The 19,967-nt window shown below is 36.2% G+C and overlaps 1 protein-coding gene across 5 annotated transcripts in view; it reads right to left on the bottom strand.

Moving 5' to 3' along the window:
* Positions 1-671: 671 nt before the first annotated feature.
* The window catches only part of LOC129922008 (uncharacterized), an 85,689-nt gene continuing 66,393 nt past the window's right edge, over positions 672-19,967 (bottom strand). For 4 of the 5 annotated variants that reach the window (XM_056005839.1, XM_056005840.1, XM_056005841.1 and 1 more), the window contains exons 3-5: positions 10,519-10,731; positions 7,674-7,802; positions 672-6,401 (exon numbers count right to left, since the gene is read on the bottom strand). In XM_056005839.1, coding sequence (XP_055861814.1) covers positions 5,707-6,401; positions 7,674-7,802; positions 10,519-10,731 — 1,037 coding nt within the window. In that variant the 3' untranslated portion in view covers positions 672-5,706. The remainder of the gene's footprint in view (positions 6,402-7,673; positions 7,803-10,518; positions 10,732-19,967) is intronic. The other variant, XR_008773945.1, reaches the window with a different exon arrangement.

The following is a 19,967-nucleotide window of genomic DNA, read 5'->3' as shown; positions in this document are numbered from 1 at the left end:
GTACCACTGGACTAACTTGCCAGTACAGTACAGGTCACTGGTCTTACGACCTATCCTATTTATAGGTCACAAGGAGAGAAAGTATTTGTAAAACTTTCGGCAGATAGGAATTAATCTAGTGTAATTTTAATTTCATATGTTTAAAGCTAATTAATGCTGTACATGTTTTTTCTCTTTTACCTATGTATCGATACTTTTTTGATTCAACACTTTATAAAAACTGATACTTTTTTGATTCAACACTTTATAAAAACTGATACTTTTTTGATTCAACACTTTATAAAAACTGATACTTTTTTGATTCAACACTTTATAAAAACTGCCCACACATTACACTCACAACTCAATCATATTCACATTTTCATCAAGCATAGAATTATTTGAGAGTTGTGGCTAACATGGAGCACATCAGCTATTATATAGCATGAATTGCAGCTACCGTGAAAACAGTCTTCTTCATACAATGTTTCAGGTCTGTCATTAATTTTGATAACCAATGCATTTTCTGAGAACCACTGACTTAGCAACTATGAGAACTATATATTGGAAACCAGAGAGCAGTCTCATCTAGCAGGCGTCGTGAATTTCGAGCCCTTACAAAATATGGACACAATGCCTACATCTGATAACACAGTTTGAGTTCTAAAAAAGTATTTAAAAAAAACTAAACGTACTTATTTAAATGTATTTTATTTGGTATAAGAAACAAAACAATCTTCACTCTACTCTATAAACTTCAGTAGAAATGAAATACACAACAATAAAGAGTAGAAAAACAACAAAACCAACGTCACGTCACAGTAGGTCTACAAGAAAAACAAAGCCAGAAATAAAACTTTTGTTATGATTAGAGATACAAGTAATAAATAAGTGTTTAAAACATTATATACATATTAAATAGTAACAATTAAACAGGTACATGTTCTGTAACAATTATATTATTTTTATTTAAGAAAAAACGTAGTCCCTACAATTCATATATGGCTTTTTTCCTTTTTAACTTTGAAGCGTGATTTAAAAAAAAAAACAACAACCACCAAGAAATCCCTCTTTTGATTTGACACTAGCATTCCCACTCGATAGTAAAAGGAAATCAACACTGATCCTTTCGTTAATAAATCAGGAATTGTTTTAGCTCCGAAGCTTGCTCACAGAACCCAGAGTGTCATACATTGAGCCAGGTGGTTCCAAAACTACACTTTCAGATGGAGTTTCAATACTTTCCGAAGATAACGAAACAAAAAAATAATGCTGTCGAAATATGTAGGTCAAAACATGTAGCAGGAAATGCACACGACTGAACGTTGGCATTCTGACGCATTGATTATAACACAACTACATTAAAATCTTTAACATGATGAATATTGATACACTTCACATGGACATTTTTCAACATCAAAATTTTTAGGATTGACATCACAGTATCATCCATGGCCTTTGTCGCGAATACCATGGAATTGTTAGTAGCGTACATTTCCGGACCACCACGAAGGCATCACATCACATATATACTAGTGAAATTATCAAGCGTTGTATTCACGCACTAAATCGTACCTAATCATACTTAATCATACCTAGGTGACAAGAATTAATATTACTAAAAAAAAACATAATAAAAACTTGCATTAATGTCCTCACTCCTGAGCCAACATAGAAACTTCTAGCCCCTACCACCATGACAGCTAAGTGATAATGAAATTCACTATCTGCATCTCACCGTCATGTCGAAAGTAGAGAGAAAAAAGTGACATTCAATGGACATCTCCTTGCCATGCGTCCAACAATACAACCTCTGCTACATTCAATGGACATCTCATTGCCATGCGTCCAACAATACAACCTCTGCTACATTCAATTGACATCTCATTGTCATGCGTCCAACAATACAACCTCTGCTACATTCAATGGACATCTCATTGCCATGCGTCCAACAATACAACCACTGCTACATTTAATGGACATCTCATTGTCATGCGTCCAACAATACAACCTCTGCTACATTCAATTGACATCTCATTGTCATGCGTCCAACAAGACAACCTCTGCTACATTCAATTGACATCTCATTGTCATGCGTCCAACAAGACAACCTCTGCTACATTCAATTGACATCTCATTGTCATGCGTCCAACAATACAACCTCTGCTACATTCAATGGACATCTCATTGCCATGCGTCCAACAATACAACCTCTGCTACATTCAATTGACATCTCATTGTCATGCGTCCAACAAGACAACCTCTGCTACATTCAATTGACATCTCCTTGCCATGCGTCCAACAATACAACCTCTGCTACATTCAATGGACATCTAATTGTCATGCGTCCAACAATACAACCTCTGCTACATTCAATTGACATCTCATTGTCATGCGTCCAACAAGACAACCTCTGCTACATTCAATGGACATCTCATTGCCATGCGTCCAACAATACAACCTCTGCTACATTCAATGGACATCTCATTGTCATGCGTCACGGTCCAACAATACAACCTCTGCTACATTCAATGGACATCTCATTGTCATGCGTCCAACAAGACAACCTCTGCTACATTCAATTGACATCTCATAGCCATGCGTCCAACAAGACAACCTCTGCTACATTCAATTGACATCTCATTGCCATGCGTCCAACAATACAACCTCTGCTACATTCAATGGACATCTCATTGCCATGCGTCCAACAAGACAACCTCTGCTACATTCAATGGACATCTCATTGCCATGCGTCACGGTCCAACAATACAACCTCTGCTACATTCAATGGACATCTCATTGTCATGCGTCACGGTCCAACAATACAACCTCTGCTACATTCAATGGACATCTCATTGTCATGCGTCACGGTCCAACAATACAACCTCTGCTACATTCAATGGACATCTCATTGCCATGCGTCCAACAATACAACCTCTGCTACATTCAATGGACATCTCATTGTCATGCGTCACGGTCCAACAATACAACCTCTGTTACATTCAATGGACATCTCATTGTCATGCGTCACGGTCCAACAATACAACCTCTGCTACATTCAATGGACATCTCATTGTCATGCGTCACGGTCCAACAATACAACCTCTGCTACATTCAATGGACATCTCATTGCCATGCGTCATGGTCCAACAATACAACATCTGCTGCAGCGAAATAGAATTGTACAACCTAGCATACAAATGATATGATATGACACTAAGAATGATTCAACGTCTAAAGACAAATATTTTAAAAATAAATTAACTGATTGACACAGCTTACTTTACATCCATCTCTCTATCTTGCTCTCTCTCTCTCTCTCTTTTTCTCTCTTTTCTTTCACCCTTCTATCTCGCTCGCTCTCTCTCTCTCTTTTCTCCCTCTCTTTTTCTACAACTATTGAAACTACTTAGATCTATATTTACATTAGAACAGTGATTCCGAAACGTTTTGCTTCACTGAACACTTCGCACATTCGGAATATTTAGCGGAAAACTGTGTTTAATTTAATTTTTAGAAAGATTAATGAGTTCAAGTGGTAGCCCACTAGTTGATTATTCCAGTAATTTGTGGAACACCTATTCAGACATAGCGGAACACTAGGGGTCCGTGGAACACAGTTTGGGAAACACTGCATTAGAACATACAGATATTTTCTTTTTACTTCCTTTGCTTTGATTACATATAGGCTTATGGGATGATATATTCACTTAGTAACAAATAGCGAACATTAAAATGATTTTGTATACAAATTGCTTTGACATATTAGCAGTAGCGTTGCTAGGGTGGGAGGAGAGAGGGGTCCAAATTTGAAAATCCCCCGGGCCCTCACTTGAGAGGGGCTACCAAATGAGAGTCAGAATTTTTTTTTTACATTAAATATTACGCCATTATCTCAAGTCAAAATATCAAAATGCAGGGGCCCCTAAGGAGATCAAGCCCACAAGGCCCCCAAATCCCTAGCTACGTCACTACTTATTAGCAACACCAATACACTTGTTTATTGCTTCGATAAAACTAATTATTATAAAAAAAAGAAAATAAATCTTTTTTAATAGCCTGTCATTAATGAATTCAAACTATAATGTAAATGTAATCAAAGTGACTTCGAAGCTTTTAACACGTGGGCACTATAGGCCTAGGCCTACATGTCAAGTTGTGCCCATTTAGTTTTGTAAACAAGTATAACTCTAAGGTAACCACTAATGCATTCCAAAGTAGCCACTTGTATATTATTAGTAGCTACTAGCGCACTGTAAGGTCATCACAAGTACATGCCAAGGTAGCCATTATTGTATTCCAAAGAAAACCACTATTGCATTTCTATGTGGCCACTAGTGCATTCCAAAGTAGTCGTTAGCACAGTCCACTAGTACATTCCAGTGTAGCTAATACTGCATTCCAGCTTAATTTAAAATATTGTATTGGTACAATAAAATATGTGCAGACTATTTATACGTGCCACACTGTGAAATTGTAGACTATCGGTTGTTATATAAACAAAAATTTTTGCGTTTCATAAACTTATATTCTAAAAAGTAATAAAAACTAAGGCTAATATTTCTTCATCTTCAGCTGCTATATCTGTGATTATATTATAAAAAGAATATGAAATTTCATTTGAATTTTTTTATTTGTTTTGCATTTCAAGGGAAATCATAGAGGATGAAAAGAATTTCTGGATTGTCTTTCTTAATTTCTTTTTTTTTTTTTTTTTTACACAATATAAAGGAAAAAGCGCACAAGTATCAATTTAAAGAATGCTCTCATCAGTTCGAATGAAAACCTGAGTCTTAAGCACGTATTATTAACATGATTATCTTTTTCAAATAATAATAATGGCAATGTATTCGATTCCGAAGATTAAGGATGAGTGCCATGACTAAGCAAATCCAGTTGCAAATAAAGAAATCTATAATGTGAGCTCCAACGCCTGCAAGCTAATGAATTCATTTTTTCCTTAAATCTTGGTTGGTGCATTCAGAAATCGTCTAAATAATTATCATAAACATTTTTAAAATACTTAAAAAATATTGTTACAGTAATGATTATTATAAGTACTACTAAGTCTCTTAGCAGAGTGAAGGATTGAGTCGAAGACTCGTGGAACTCCAGGCCCATGGAACCTTCCTTACCCCCTTCCATCGGTCTGTCTGAACTAAAGCACTTCGTACCAGTCACTAGCTTGTAGAGGATCAAGACGTCTGTGTGTAGTCACTCAATGAACTCTTTATGTCGTGACTGTTCTATTTATGTACATGTTTTGTTTTTTTTTTTGTTATGGCTGCTTTTATTTGAGAAAATAGTCCTTGTAATCACAAGAAATTTCAATAAGGATCAATAAAACTCTCTTTACCTTCTAAGTCTCTTTCAAAACATCGAGAAAAAAAAAAAGGTTTTTAATCCATTTATTAGTTGCCGCTCTTTTTTATTCTCAATAGATCATTATACGAACTATTGATAATTATTTAGGATGATGTGGTCAAAACATGTATTCAATACAACCGCCTACATCATGGCTAGAAGAGGATGGCGTTATTCTGGTGTTTCATTGTAGATCAGTATTTACAATACCATCGATGGCTTCGTTAAAACATTCTTCAAAATCCAGGGAGCAAATCCGAGTTTCATTATTATACGACATCCCTCAAATCAACCAACTGTACCAAAATGAGGAGCAGCATCAACAATTGAAAACAATATGGCCTACATGAAAAATATTTTGGCTCATATCTTGAGAACAGCCTGGCACAACAAAATAGTCAACAAAGAGAACATTGTAAAGTTTGCCATATTGTCTGTCTTTACTGAACTGTCTTTTAGCTTTCCTACAACAGGTCTATTAATATTCACAGGATTTTCTGACGTCATATACTCCATTTCCGTGTCTGTAGAGACACTAGATCTAGATCTACTCTGTTTTGGAATAATATGATTTATATTTTTTCTCGGTACATAGTCGTAATCCGAGAACGGATCTTCTTCCTGAGTAGTTTTCCTACCTTGTTCTTTAATATGTTTGGAATAGACTTTTCCTTTGGGGTCAATGAGGTCGAAGTACGTGCCGCCGTCCGTATTCCCAGTGTGCGGAACTAGCTGCCATTTCTTACCGGATGTTGTTCGGTGGCTGCTACTTTCAGTTTCGTTCCCAGCAAACTGTTCATCGTAGCTGTTCAGCTCGTCGTCGTAATCCTCCGAGCTGTACCCCTCGGTGGTAGATCTCGCACTGGTGGTGCCGTTAGAGCGGGCACCATGGGCGAAAGGCGGCAGTACCTGTCTGTCGCTGGCGAGAAAGCGCTTGACGTCTCCCGGGCCGTTGCAATAATTCTGGGCACAGAAACAAATCTCTGTGTCTTGGTTGTGGATGCACGTATTCTCGTTTCTGATCATGTCATGGGCGCAGTCGTAGACCGCCAGTTTTCCTGGAAACAATATAGAAGAGGTTACAAGCAAAGATATTTACTTCTAATTTAACGTTTTCTTATCTTATAAATTACAGACGTTACTTCAAAAGAGAAGATAATTATGTTCAGGCAAAGTGTCTATTGCAACAATCATTAAGATATATATATATATATATATATTGATGAAATAACTCTACTTAAGTACCAATATCATGGCTTTATTCAACACAAGATTACAGTGAACGAGAACAAACACATCTCATTGGTTATATACTATGAACACCTTCTGACACGCAGAAAATAAACAACTCAATTACAGAATATATATTTATAATATATTGTTTCTAATACATTCTTGTAATGCATCCATACTTAAAGCATGTTCAAGCATGTTCAATGTTTAAGTTGTTCTCTACTAATTTGAGAATGATAGGCTTGCCCTCACCTTGATTTAATCAACCTATTTTCTCATTTGTCTTTCTGCATTCTAAATGTCTTTTAATGATTCTTTGAGTATTCTTATTAGTCTTTTAACCGATTTTTGTTAAAGAATTCTCTGAATAGTTCTTGAACAGATTCTTTGGAAGAGTCTTTGAAATGTTCATTGAATGTTTTGTACAGCTTCTTTGAACAATATTTTAAACATTTCTTTCAAAAGATTCTTTAAATAGTTCTTTGGAGGATTCGTTAAAAAAGGAATTGATTCTTAGAAAAAAAAAAAAGATGCTTCTAAAGACCCCTTGGTCTTGTAATGTGTTCTCATCTTTGGAATCTTTTTTGTCCGCTAAGATGTAAAGCAAGTTCTGGAAGGGTCAGAATTACCAGGTGTCAAGAGTTGCTGCGCAGTAAAGAACGTTTGGGTCAGTTTCTGTTGTGTTTATAGACACCCCCCTCTCTGTAATTAAATAACACCAATAGAAGTACTAATTTCTTGAGTTTACTGCAGATTACTGTTGTTTATGTATCAAATTTTGTACTCATGCAGATTAATAACATCTCTACCCGAAGACACACTCACACATTCTAATCTCTACCTGAAGACACACTCAAGCATTCTAAGCACTACATGAAGACACACTCACACATTCTAATCTCTACCTGAAGACACACTCACACATTCTAATCTCTACCCGAAGACACACTCACACATTCTAATCTCTACCTGAAGACACACTCACACATTCTAATCTCTACCTGAAGACACACTCACACATTCTAATCTCTACCCGAAGACACACTCACACATTCTAATCTCTACCTGAAGACACACTCAAACATTCTAATCTCTACCTGAAGAGACGTTCATACATTTGCCGAGACACTTCATGGAGTAGAAGTCCATGTCATTTAGCATGTCCAGTATATCACAGCCTTTGTTGTTGTCGCCATGACAACGGAAGCACGTGATAGTCGGCAATCCTGGAATAAAATATGTTGTCTTTTGATTAGTGTGTCTAGTCTACAATATTCGTTGTACAATATTTATCCTAACCCTAACCCTACAATATTTAGTCAGCAATATTTAGTCTATAGTTTATAGCAGTGATTCCCAAAGTTTTCTATATAGACCCCTAGGGGGCTACGAAGACTTCCAAGGGGTCTACGAAAGTGAAAAATATTATTGGGGGTCTATGAGATGTCCACGGGGGTCTACGATAATAGATTTTATTTAATCAGGTCGTGACTTTAACTTTTACATCCCATTAATGTAATTCTTTCGACTTTCATACAGTAATATATGATTTGTACCTTAATTAATCATTTAAATATTTATCCTGCTATTCAAACAAAAAATTGTATTTAATTTCTATACTATTTTTTTTAAATAGCTTAATTTATTCATATGTAACTAATGTCTAACAAAAAGAAATATGGGTTGTACAGCAATGATTATTTAAAATTGGGATTCATTTCTTCCTTAATAAACAAGCGGTCGGCATTTTATGACGATATGACTGGAGATCTGAGACAATGCCACCCTGTCAAAATAAATACAGATTTGAAAAACTTTCGAACACTCAAAGTTAATAATAGACCCACAAAATCTCTCTTCGACATCATATAGAGAAGATGATGGTTTGTGAGAGTCTTACAATATCTCTTTACTTATAACAAAATACGGAAAACACAAAAGGTAAAACTAGTAAAAATAGTTCCACGGAACCAATATTTGAGCCAGACGTGATAGATCAAGAGATACACTGGAGACTACTCTATGCAAAAACTTTTACAATGATACTTAAGCCAAATCAATTGATTAATTAATATTTTAATGTTTGAATGTCTACTTTATAGAACAACAAATTCCTATATGAAACATAATATCCGTAGCAACGGATTCATATCCTAAAAAAACAACAACACATTCCCAGCGCGTTTAGTGGTTCCTGCAGTACGTATTAATTGTTATTTTAATTGGTTTAAATTTGAATTTTATCAATATAAAATAATAGATCTCTATACATTTATTGTAGCTTTAAATAATTTTAATCTCTTCAACTCACTACAGTTACAAATATTTTTTTTTTTAAATGGCAATGAATTTGTAAAAAATTGCAAGTCATGCAGGGGGTCTACAGAAAACCATAAAACGTGGTAAGGGGTCTACAAGACAAAAAAAGTTTGGGAACCACTGGTTTATAGCCTGCAATATTTAGACCGTAGTGTTTCCCTAATCAAATTTTGACTGCCTATTTTATCTATTTTTAGCGGCCCCCGAAAGGGGAAAAGACGCTATTAGTTTTGTGCGAAATGTCTGTCCGTCTGTCTGTCCGTCCGTCCCGTTTAGATCTCGTAAACTAGAAAAGATATTGAAAATCCGACATCACAATATTTTAGACCATTCAAAGTTCTGATGCAACGGCTACTTTTTTTTTCTGAAAGCGAAAAATCTAATTTTTAAAATCAGTTATGCAAGCAGTTTTTTAAAGAGAAAAAGCTAATTAGTATGCATTATAAGTTAGACCCAAATTAAAAAGAATAGTAATCTTGTAAACGTCATTTTCGTGAACTTTTTTTTTTATTGCGAAATTTTTTTTTTTTTTTTTTTTTGAGCATTCGAATAAGAGATTGAGCCTTTTCAAAAAATTACATCAATCATAAGACTTCAGAAAGGCGCGGTAGCTGAGCGGTAAAGCGCTTGGCTTCCGAACCGGGGGCCCCGGGTTCGAATCCTGGTGAAGACTGGGATTTTCTACTTCGGAATCTTTAGGCGCCTCTGAGTCCACCCAGCTCCAATGGGTACCTGATATTAGTTGGGGAAAAGTAAAGGCGGTTGGTCGTTGTGCTGGCTACATGACACCCTCGTTAACCGTAGACTACAAAAACAGATGAACTTTACATCATCTGCCCACAAGGTCTGAAAGGGGAACTAGTTAGGCCAGGTTCACATCTAACTTTGCATTCACTTGCACCTATCCTTTGATCAGCTGTACCGTTTGGGCACTACACAAGATCTGTCAACCTTCTTTCTCCATTCTCATCTCTCATTTGTCTTTGATATAATTTCATTTGGATGTTCTTTCTGAAAATATTGAAGCCTGCCTGGGTGGACCACTTCGGGGGCCTATTTTGAGTTTGTGTTTTCACACAAACTGTCTTTGTAACCTTGTTTTAAATTAAATTTAGCTTTCTATTAAATCAATGTTATTTGTTTTGACAGAGTAAATTATGGAAATGGTTTGTTATTAGCTTCATGCTAAATACTGTACTATTACATGTATTATAATTTAATGATAGTCGTTACCAGGTTTCTAAACATTTTCAAATAAGTTTTATTTTTCAGAAAGGGGAGATATTAATATTTCATTGGCGACAGTGATCGTTCAAAATGGCGTTCTTGACATTGTTTATTTGGTCTAGTTATTACGAAATCTCTCCCATTCTTTCTGTTTCAGGTTCTCACGTTTTTTTTTTAGTTCCATTACATGGCCATCACATTTCTTCAAATAGCATGTTCTTTGTTTTTCTGTTTGATTGAATGTTATTGTTTTTAGTGCTTAAAGAACTTACATATGATCTTAAAGTATAAACAAAGAGCGGATTACTCTGATTAACTATTGTATGAAAATCTCCAGTAGCCTATCCTTGCTAGTCTTTATACGTTGAGTTCTAGTTACTATGATTACTAGCTAACCTGGGAGTGTCAGTGAAGGTTTGTCCGCTCCATAGGGGGGCCAGTCTAGGCCTCCCTTAGCATCCGTCTCCGGCATACCGTAGTCGCCACCATCATCCGTGAGATCGGCGTCCTGCGATCCCGGAAACTGAAGGGCCCCGTGGCCCGAGCTCTCTCCGATGTCCACTGAGGCCGAGGTGTGGTCATACAGCGACTTCCAAAAATCAGCCCCATCTGTGAAGAAAAAAATTAATTAACAGATTTAAAATGAACCCATTGATGGTCCCCTGCCCGCTACCATTTCCCGATGTCCTGCGGAAGGTTTATGCTGAAATGTAATAATCTTCAATTCTGAAAGAACACCCTAAACATGTCAGACAAAACAACTGGATCTAGCTTAAAATATCTAGCTTATAGAGAACTCTTGTGATTGTGGAGTTCAATCTGCAGACGACTTTCTAACAAATAGACGCTACAAATCTTTCGACAAAGATTAACAAGAAAGAGATTTGCTTTGAAAACAAAGCTAAAACAAGCAAACAAACAAACAACAAATAAAACTGTAAGTAATTTGTTCTTATAGTGAGTCATTAATGAAAAGGATTAAGAGACTCGCAAAATCTATTAATTTAAAAACAAAGTAGGGTGTAGTAACATTTTAAACAGTATTACAGTAGTTTAGTAAAGTACTTATCATAATACTAGAATTTCGCTGAGTAAATAGTAGCCAAAAGGTTAACATGTAGGCGATTTTTTTTATTTGCAGGTTATAAACCTTTAATATTTATTTATTCGTATTATTTGTTATATGGAAAACTTTAATTTCTATTACTTTTTTCATTGCTTTAATAATTTGAAATTTCATAATAAAAAGACTACTATATCGGTGGTAGGTGTCCAGCAATACAAAACGGCATGAGGCCGATATAACCAAAACGAGGTATATAGTCCAAATAAAAAGAGGCGTAAGCCATAAAAGAGGCATTAGCTCCCCCTCCCCCCCCCCCCCCCAAAAAAAAAAAGGACTAGCTTTACCCCATTTAATTTCTTGCCCTATTCATCCCAATATAACCTTGCTTGAAATTCCAAGATGTCCAAAATGATTTTTAAAAAATTAATTAAGATTCGAACAAGGACCCGTTCTCTCGGAGAATCAAAAGCGGTGTGCTTCATTTCAGTAACCATAGAAACAAACACACATACACACTTTTGAACCAGTGCATTACCCTGGTCATGGCCACATTCTTATATATTTGCGAATCTTGGACGCTGACAGACAACAGGACTGGAGAGACGGATCCTAGCAATGGTATTGAGATGCTACAGGAAGATCCAAAGTATCACATACAAAGACCGCATCACAAACGAAGAGATTAAGGACTTGTTAGTCCAGCGATTGGACCACATGATGGTCTGCTAACTGCTGTCAAAAAGCGCAAACTAAAACTCTATGGCTATATCACAAGGTCCTCAGGGCTCGCCAAAATCTTCCTTCAGCGGTAAAGAAGAGAAGGCAGACAAAGAAAGCGATGGGAAGCCAACATCAAAGAATGGACTCGCTGTCATTCAAAGAGATTCTATCCAAAGCAAAAGACAGAGGAATGGAGAAAGACGGTCAACAGATCTTGCGTGGTGCCCCAAAGGTCCAACGGACTAAGGTCAAGTCGAGTTCAAACAAAAATTAAAACGTGTTATGGCAGATTTCTTTGTAAAGTGAGTTTTTTTAGCAAGTCAATTTAAGAAACCATGGTCTCTAAGGTCTAGCTTTCTGTCTCTGATGACGACATATGTTTGTAAACCGACGACGTTGCCAGGTTGTCGCTCGACAAGACTAACAGGTACTTTTACACACACACATACGCACTCAAACACACCCACACGCACGCGTGTCCATGCTTGATCACGTGGTAGGCGGTAACGCCTTGTTTCTCCAGATGGCCAGGATGTTCTGGTCAGGTAGACTAAACAGAAATGGTGGATCAAGAAGAAATACAATTTTAAATATAGTTTTAGAGGATCAATTAGAAATCTATCATTGACATAAGATTTATAAAGCACTAAACGTAAGGGCAGGGGTGGACTGGCTCTATGGGTATTCGGGCACATTTTCGGTGGCCCGCACTCATTGGGCCGGTGGGGGTCGCCGCCTACTATTTTCTATATATATAGAATATATATATATATCTTTTTGTAAAAGAGTCCCATGGAGAGATGAAATGTCATGATTGACATTCATCAAATCTTCTATTTATGGGCGTAACCGTGGGATGTTCACCCCCCCCCCCTTCCGAAATGAAATCCCTCCCGCTTGGGGGAGGGTCGGAATTAAGTGACTGATTTTTTGCTAGGGTACAAGAAACGTCTTCCGAAAGAATGAAGGGTCAGAATGTAATAGATTAATTATGTACACACACACACACATACACACTCATATATATATATATATATATATATATATATATATATATATATATATATATATATATATATATATATATATATATATATATATATATATATATATATATATATATATATATATAATATATTCGGGGGGGGGGAAGAGAAAAATTCCCCCCAACCCCCTCTCCCCGAAAAAAATCCTTGCTTCGCCCATGCTTTAATTAGAGATCTTTTTAAAATATATTTTACAGTGTAATAGCCTACCTAAAAATCAACACGTTACGAAGGATAAGAGCAGGAGTTAATGATGGAATAGCCTACCTAAAAATCAACACGTTACGAAGGATAAGAGCAGGAGTTAATGATGGAATAGCCTACCTAAATTTCAACACGTTACGAAGGATAAGAGCAGGAGTTAATGATGGAATAGCCTACCTAAAATTTAGTAAAACACAATAAGTTACGAAAAGTGGAGAGCAGTTGAACACATTAATAGTTTGGTTTATTTCTAGCCAGTAAAATAAAACAAGAACTTGTCAGTAATATGCGTGTTTAAAAGAGAGAGAGAGAGAGAGAGAGAGAGAGGAAGAAAAAATAGAGAGAAAGAGAGGAGAAAGAGAGAGCTTGGAGGGTTTGTGAGAATATAACTCACTTTGAGGCTGAAGTTCGTGCTAAGATAGTTTTATTGATAGCCTCAGCTCGACCATGTGTGGAATTAGATAGCTGTTCTATAGATAGCTGTCCTGGGCTGTCCACTACTGCCTGGAGAGGGAAGGGTGTCACACGTTGTTCTTAACGCGTCTTTAAAAACGAGCACTGGAGTGGAATGAGTGAGTAATGAGTTTACTTTGCATTCATCAATTACGGCAACTTTCTAATGGGCGCTCTTCTGGGGCGAGAAACGAAATTTGAATATCTTATCAGCTCTCCAACAGCTGAAGGTTTGTTGAGTTCGGTAGCGCTCAATACGATTGGGGGTGCCTAACCGCTGTATGGTTCCCAAGTCTCCTTTGTTTTTCTAGAGGATAAAACAACACTTAACATCAGAGTGCCTGGTACAATAAAGTGCTAACCACTCTTCCCCCACCCCCAACACATGAAGGACTTAACGACTACCTGATGAAACTGTCGAAGTTAGCCACCCACACCATCTTTTGGGACACACACAAACACACCCATGCCTCTTGAAAGACTCTCACATACATACAAGTTTGAACAAATTAGCATTTTTTACTTTCGATGAGGGCCAGCCCCTAACTCAGGGGTCACGTGAGGTCGAGAACCCAATTCAACCAATCGAACACTAGCTTCTGCTGAGCATTGTATTCTTGGTAACTAGCTATTGCGCAGCAAGGCGCCTCCTTTTATGGCCCTTTGGTTGTCTGATTAATCAGGTTTGTCCGATGTATGGTTTGCTTCTGTGAATATGCATAATTACTGGTACAGGTGGGCCATGCGGGCTTGATACATAAGAACTTTTTGAGTTTGTAAATTAAAGTTAATAACAGATCAAGAAGAAAATCAACCATCTAGACATTATGGTCTATGATTAGCAGTGGTTCTCAGTCAAGACCCCAAAACAACTTTAAACAGGAAGATAAAATTACTAACATTATTTGTATAGCAAGTTATATAATATTATTAATTAATATATAATTTTAACAAAATAATAAAATAAAATAAAAAGTGACCCATTAACTATAAAATGTTGCCGACCCTTGACATGTGGTATCGTTAACAGTTGAACCTTAACATTCCTCCAAGTTTGTTTTTTCCTTTTTTATTCACCTTTTAACTCAATTATAGACTTTGAAGAAAGGGGAGATAAAAAATAAATAAATAGGCATACGAGGATCTTAGAATTAAAACTTAAAGGCAACGTGCGCGAGTGTGTGTGTGTATGTGTGTGTGTGCACGCCAGTGCACGGAGAAATAATTGTATTTGTTTGTGTATGTGTGTTTGAAGTGTTAAATATAACGATGGGCTTGAACTTGGCTTGGCTACCTATCAAGTGGGCTCTAGCAGAGTTGTGTTTGCTGAGCGCCTAGAGACAGTATGAAACACCTTCTCTTCAGTACATAAACTTTATTCACAAATGAAATGTATGAATAGTACCCTGTACATGCTACAAGCATGAAAATTTCGCTAAATTAAAACTATTTTTTAAAAATGTGGGTGCGTGGTGCACAATCTATGTGTGTGTGTGTTTGTGCGTGTGTGTGAGAGTTGAGGAAGTAGAAGACAAAACAAGCAAAATCGAAAAAATTCTTCAAAAACAGAGCTTTTCTAAGGGAAAGAACTCTGCACTTACAACTATAACTATCAATAATGTATAAGATGTTTCCCTTATTTGATCTCAAACAAAATGAATAATGAATAATAATTAATTGACTAATTGGTTAATTTTATTAAATTGATTCATGTTATGTTGGGTCTAATAAATAATTGTTTAAAGTTTCAACTTGATCCTAGAAAGGGTTTGAGAGAAATAACGTGTTCAATTATCTTAGGGAACGAAACCCCCAATATTTAGCCGATTCTGTGAATACTGAAGGATTTATATCCCTGGGTCATTTAGTTGGTATCAAACAAAATAAATAAATTAATTTTTAAATGGATTCACGTCTTGTCTATGCCAATGAATACTTGTGCAAAGTTTCAGCTTGATCCGAGATTGGCTGTGTGAGAAATAACATGTTCAAACTTATTACGTAACGGACAGAGTGAGTTCATATAAGCCAGTGGTTCCCAAACTTTTGTGTGTGTGTCGTAGACCCCTTGGAAGTCTTCGTAGACCCCTTGGGGTCTATATAGACCACTTTGGGAATCACTGATATAAGCTTTGTAATAAAGGGAGACAACATTTTCGTTTTGTTACTTAGGTACACATTCCCCCCCTGCCTCATTGTATTGGCACACCTCATTAAAATTCATGACACTCAGTTGTGAAAATGGGGGACACAAAGTTCAACTGACGAGAGACAACAGTTTGAAAAAAAAAAGTGTCCCCATGGCCCTGGTTCTACTCGTGTAACACCTTCGTCCATTTCCCTCCTAGTGCCTCACTTACTAGGCGCCTGACTTGAACGGGGCCGCTTCAGATGATTGTCTGACAAAATAGATACGTTCTTCACAGTTCACACCTCCGACCTCTATCCAAGCGCCACCTGTCGACGCCCTTTCTCGATTCAGGGACCTGATTTCAGTGATTTGGCAAGAGAAGGTAAAAAAAAAAATTAAAGAGGGATAAGTTGTAGGTAGAGAAAAAAAATTAAAGAGGGATAAGTTGTAGGTAGAGAAAAAAAAAATTAAAGAGGGATAAGTTGTAGGTAGAGAAAAAAAAATTAAAGAGGGATAAGTTGTAGGTAGAGAAAAAAAAATTAAAGAGAGATAAGTTGTAAGTAGAGAACAAAGAATAGAAGAGGGATGGATTTTTTTATAACAAAATAAAAACTGAAAGGGAGAGGGGTTGCGGAAGGCAAAGTTATATAATATATATAGAGAGAAACAAAAATTGAAGATTATATCAGGGGCAGAATGCACAATTACTGTCATATCTCTAGATACTTTAAGATTTATCTCCCTTTTCTATATGAAACCCCATTTTTCAACTACTATTAATAAATTAACTAGCTGGTAAATGTTTTGATTGATTCGTGTGTTGTCATCGACAATGGATAATTGTGCAAAACTTCAACTCGATCCGAGAATGTGAAGTTAGAGAAATAACTTGTACAAGATTTGTACCTGAACGACAGAGTGAGTTGATATAACTTTTGTAAGCGAAATGAGGGAAAGGAGTTAAACTTTATAGATAGAGGAACTACATACTTTATTGTTAACTGGGTATGTCATTGTAATCTGGATCTAAATACTTGAAACGTATTTTCTTTTTAAAAAAATTCCACCCCCTGGCATTCCAAATAAGTGGCGTGCAAGTTGGAGTAAAAACGACTGACTTTCATTTCAAAAAGTCTCTTAAAGGTGCAAGGAAACTTCAAAAACCTGTTTGTTAGCCTGGCCTTAACGTCCACTTGATGACACCTGGTCGAGTTTACAACCAGGCAATACTCTAAGAATGTGTTGGAGAACCACACACCGAAAAAAAAAAAGTAGGTGAAATGTCAATGAGTCATTCTCCGTTAATTAGTGTGATTAGACTCAAAGTGAAAGTACTCAAAAGAGCATATTTTTAAATTGATACTTAAAAAGATATTGTCTCACTTGGCAATCATGTCTGGGACGCGCATACCAGTGCTATAATCATTTTTTGTCTAGCAAGCCGTCTGGTCTCAAATATATTGGTAAGAGCATAGTTTTGGACCTAGCCACCGAATATAGACCGAACACGCATTAAATCTTTTTTTAACGTGAGTTACATTGGTGTTGGTGAGTAGCTATAGTCTTAAAAAGTAACCTCATGAAATTAAACTATACTCAATTTTAGAAGTGGTTTCATTTTAGGGCGACTACAATGTACTTCAAGAATGAACCTTTGGAATAGGGGTACATTTTCGAACAAGAAAAATATTTAAACATAATTTTAAAAAAAAAGAAAAAAAAAAGCTTATATTAATCGTAGTTGTATCAATTAGTTTGGATCATTCGTGTAATTAAATTTGTATTAGATCTAGATTCTAGACTAACAATGAAAAAAAAACCCTAATTCGAAGTCATGGCTGAAGCCTTATCTGGCTTCTTAAGCCAACGAGGTAACTACTCTACTAACAAGGAGTCTAGAAACATCAAAGATTGTATAGTTACCTAGGTTTCTATTTCATATTGGTGTTCGCTAAGCCGAAGACTGATATAAGGGGGAGTAATTCAGCTTATACCACCACTTCAGTCAACTACTATTTCTTTCCCTTGTTTGAGATACCAAACAAAATAATTTATTACACATAGTTAATTAACTTTTTTTTTTTTAAATTGATTCTTGTGTTGTCAGGTAAAAGAAAAAAAAATTGTGACAAATTTCAGCTTGATCCGAGATTGGGTGCCGGAGAAATAACGTGTACAAAATTTTGACCTGACAGACAGACACAGACAGAAAGACAGACAGACATGTTTAGTTAAAAATATGCTAATCGATGAGCTTGTATTCTATTATTTCGTAGAGAAAACAGCACGGAATATGTTCTATCAAATACCTCGAAGAATAGCAGAATACAAATCTGTAGAAACTTTTCAATATCAACTCTTCATGGCGACTGGCATTCCTGTTGTCTGCTCTCTCACAGACACTTCTTCACCTTGTGTCAGAAAGTTCATGAAAGTATTCGCACCGCGCCGCACGATTTAACTAGCGTTTATCAAGAGGCGCATTTAAGGACGCATCTCATGCGTTACAAACAGACTCGTAGCTAAGTCTAGTAAAGAATGAAATTATTTTTACACGAATGAACAAACTGGATTTGTTTTTTAACATTTTAATCAAATCTATCAGAAATTGTAAATTAGAAACAAGCTCTGGCCACACACGATATTTCAAACAAGATGTTTCACCCATTCGTTGACATACATTCAAGGCCGCCACAATACTATAAGAGAATACATGTAATACAAATTAGTGACGTGCTGAGATTTACAAAGATGCAACGAGAGAAATAAACATAGTAATTTTATGTTTTGTCTCTTCCATAGACTTATATATACTAAATCTAGACTGGACATGGAGACTTTTTAACACTTCAAAAAATGTGAAATTTTTTTAGAAAGTTGGATCAAGGCGTTGTTTTGTAAAGTAGTTAAAAGAAGTAAAGTTGTTTGTTTTTTCAACCTATGTAACATATAATTTAATTTTTAGATCTAGATCTAGTAATTGAACATCAAAAATAAGAGTACACTGATCTCATAATTATTATTTAGCAATTTTTAGATACATCAAGAAAGATCTATGTAATCAATCTATTTAAATATACATAAGATGATTTAAATCAACATGAATTATTTCGATCTAGGATTTTTGAAACATTATCTCAATGGAAACAAACAGGAAATGGCTTTGTTTCATATATTTGCGTGAATATCCGAGAAATGATTTTGGATTATTTCTAAACTTTGAAAACTAAAGATCATTAGTTTTCTATGAAAAAAGAGTTTACGTACATAAAAATCTATATATAGATTGGTCTGCGAATAGATAAATCGCGGATAAGAATTTATTTCCGGTTTCCAGTCTAGTATAATATATAAGTTTATGGTCACTTCATTTTCTCTCGTATAATAGCCAAGACAAGATTTTGAGACTTATATATTAGGCTACATGCAGTTTATTTCTTATCATAAGCACATGAAAACAGAATGTATCGAATGTTTTTAGTTTCCAAGATGCGGACTTACTTTCTTCTTGTATATGTGTGTGTGCGCGCATGTTTATGACTGCAAAAAAAAATTTGGGGTGGGGGAGTCAGTTTACAACGTGCTATTTTGATTTATGTAATTCATCATTGACAGGCGGAGACGGTGAAGTGAGAATTTAAAGCAACTCACGACTGACACTGCCTTTGTCTGCGTTAGTCGTGGCAAAATATGTAGGTCACACTAGGTCTATGTAACCACATCTTATAGTTCACACGTCCTTTATCTTCTGACTTAAAAAGACTTAACTCTATTTCTCTTTCCATTCTTACCAGCCATTCTTTTGTACATGCAGTTCACGAGACTTTTTTTTTTTCTGATTGTTGGAGCTGAATGGGTTAATTATAAACTGAAATACTAGAATCCTGTTTAAAGATGTGATCATTAATGATTAAAATAAGTGGGTAACGAACAAGACTTTGGGTCATGGAGGATGGGTGGAGGGCGTGGACAAGGAGTGTCGACGGGGCTGTGATATCAATTTTCTCAGCGGGAATTTTTTGTGGTTGTAATTTCTATCACTCCCCGGTGGTCTTACAGCGGTGACATCTAGCACTGTCCTGTTTGGGATTGTCGCTGAAAGAAACGAAGAACTCAGAGAGAGAGAGAGAGAGAGAGAGAGAGGGGGGGGGGAGTGAGAAGATGAGTTGGGCAGACGAGAAAGTGACGGTGGTAGAAAAAGAGGCAACCCTGTGGCTTTTCACAC

The sequence above is a fragment of the Biomphalaria glabrata genome, chromosome 12 (genome assembly GCF_947242115.1).
Source record: "Biomphalaria glabrata chromosome 12, xgBioGlab47.1, whole genome shotgun sequence".
NCBI classification, from domain to species: Eukaryota; Metazoa; Mollusca; class Gastropoda; family Planorbidae; genus Biomphalaria; species Biomphalaria glabrata.
This window is presented reverse-complemented; position numbering and strand designations above follow the sequence as displayed.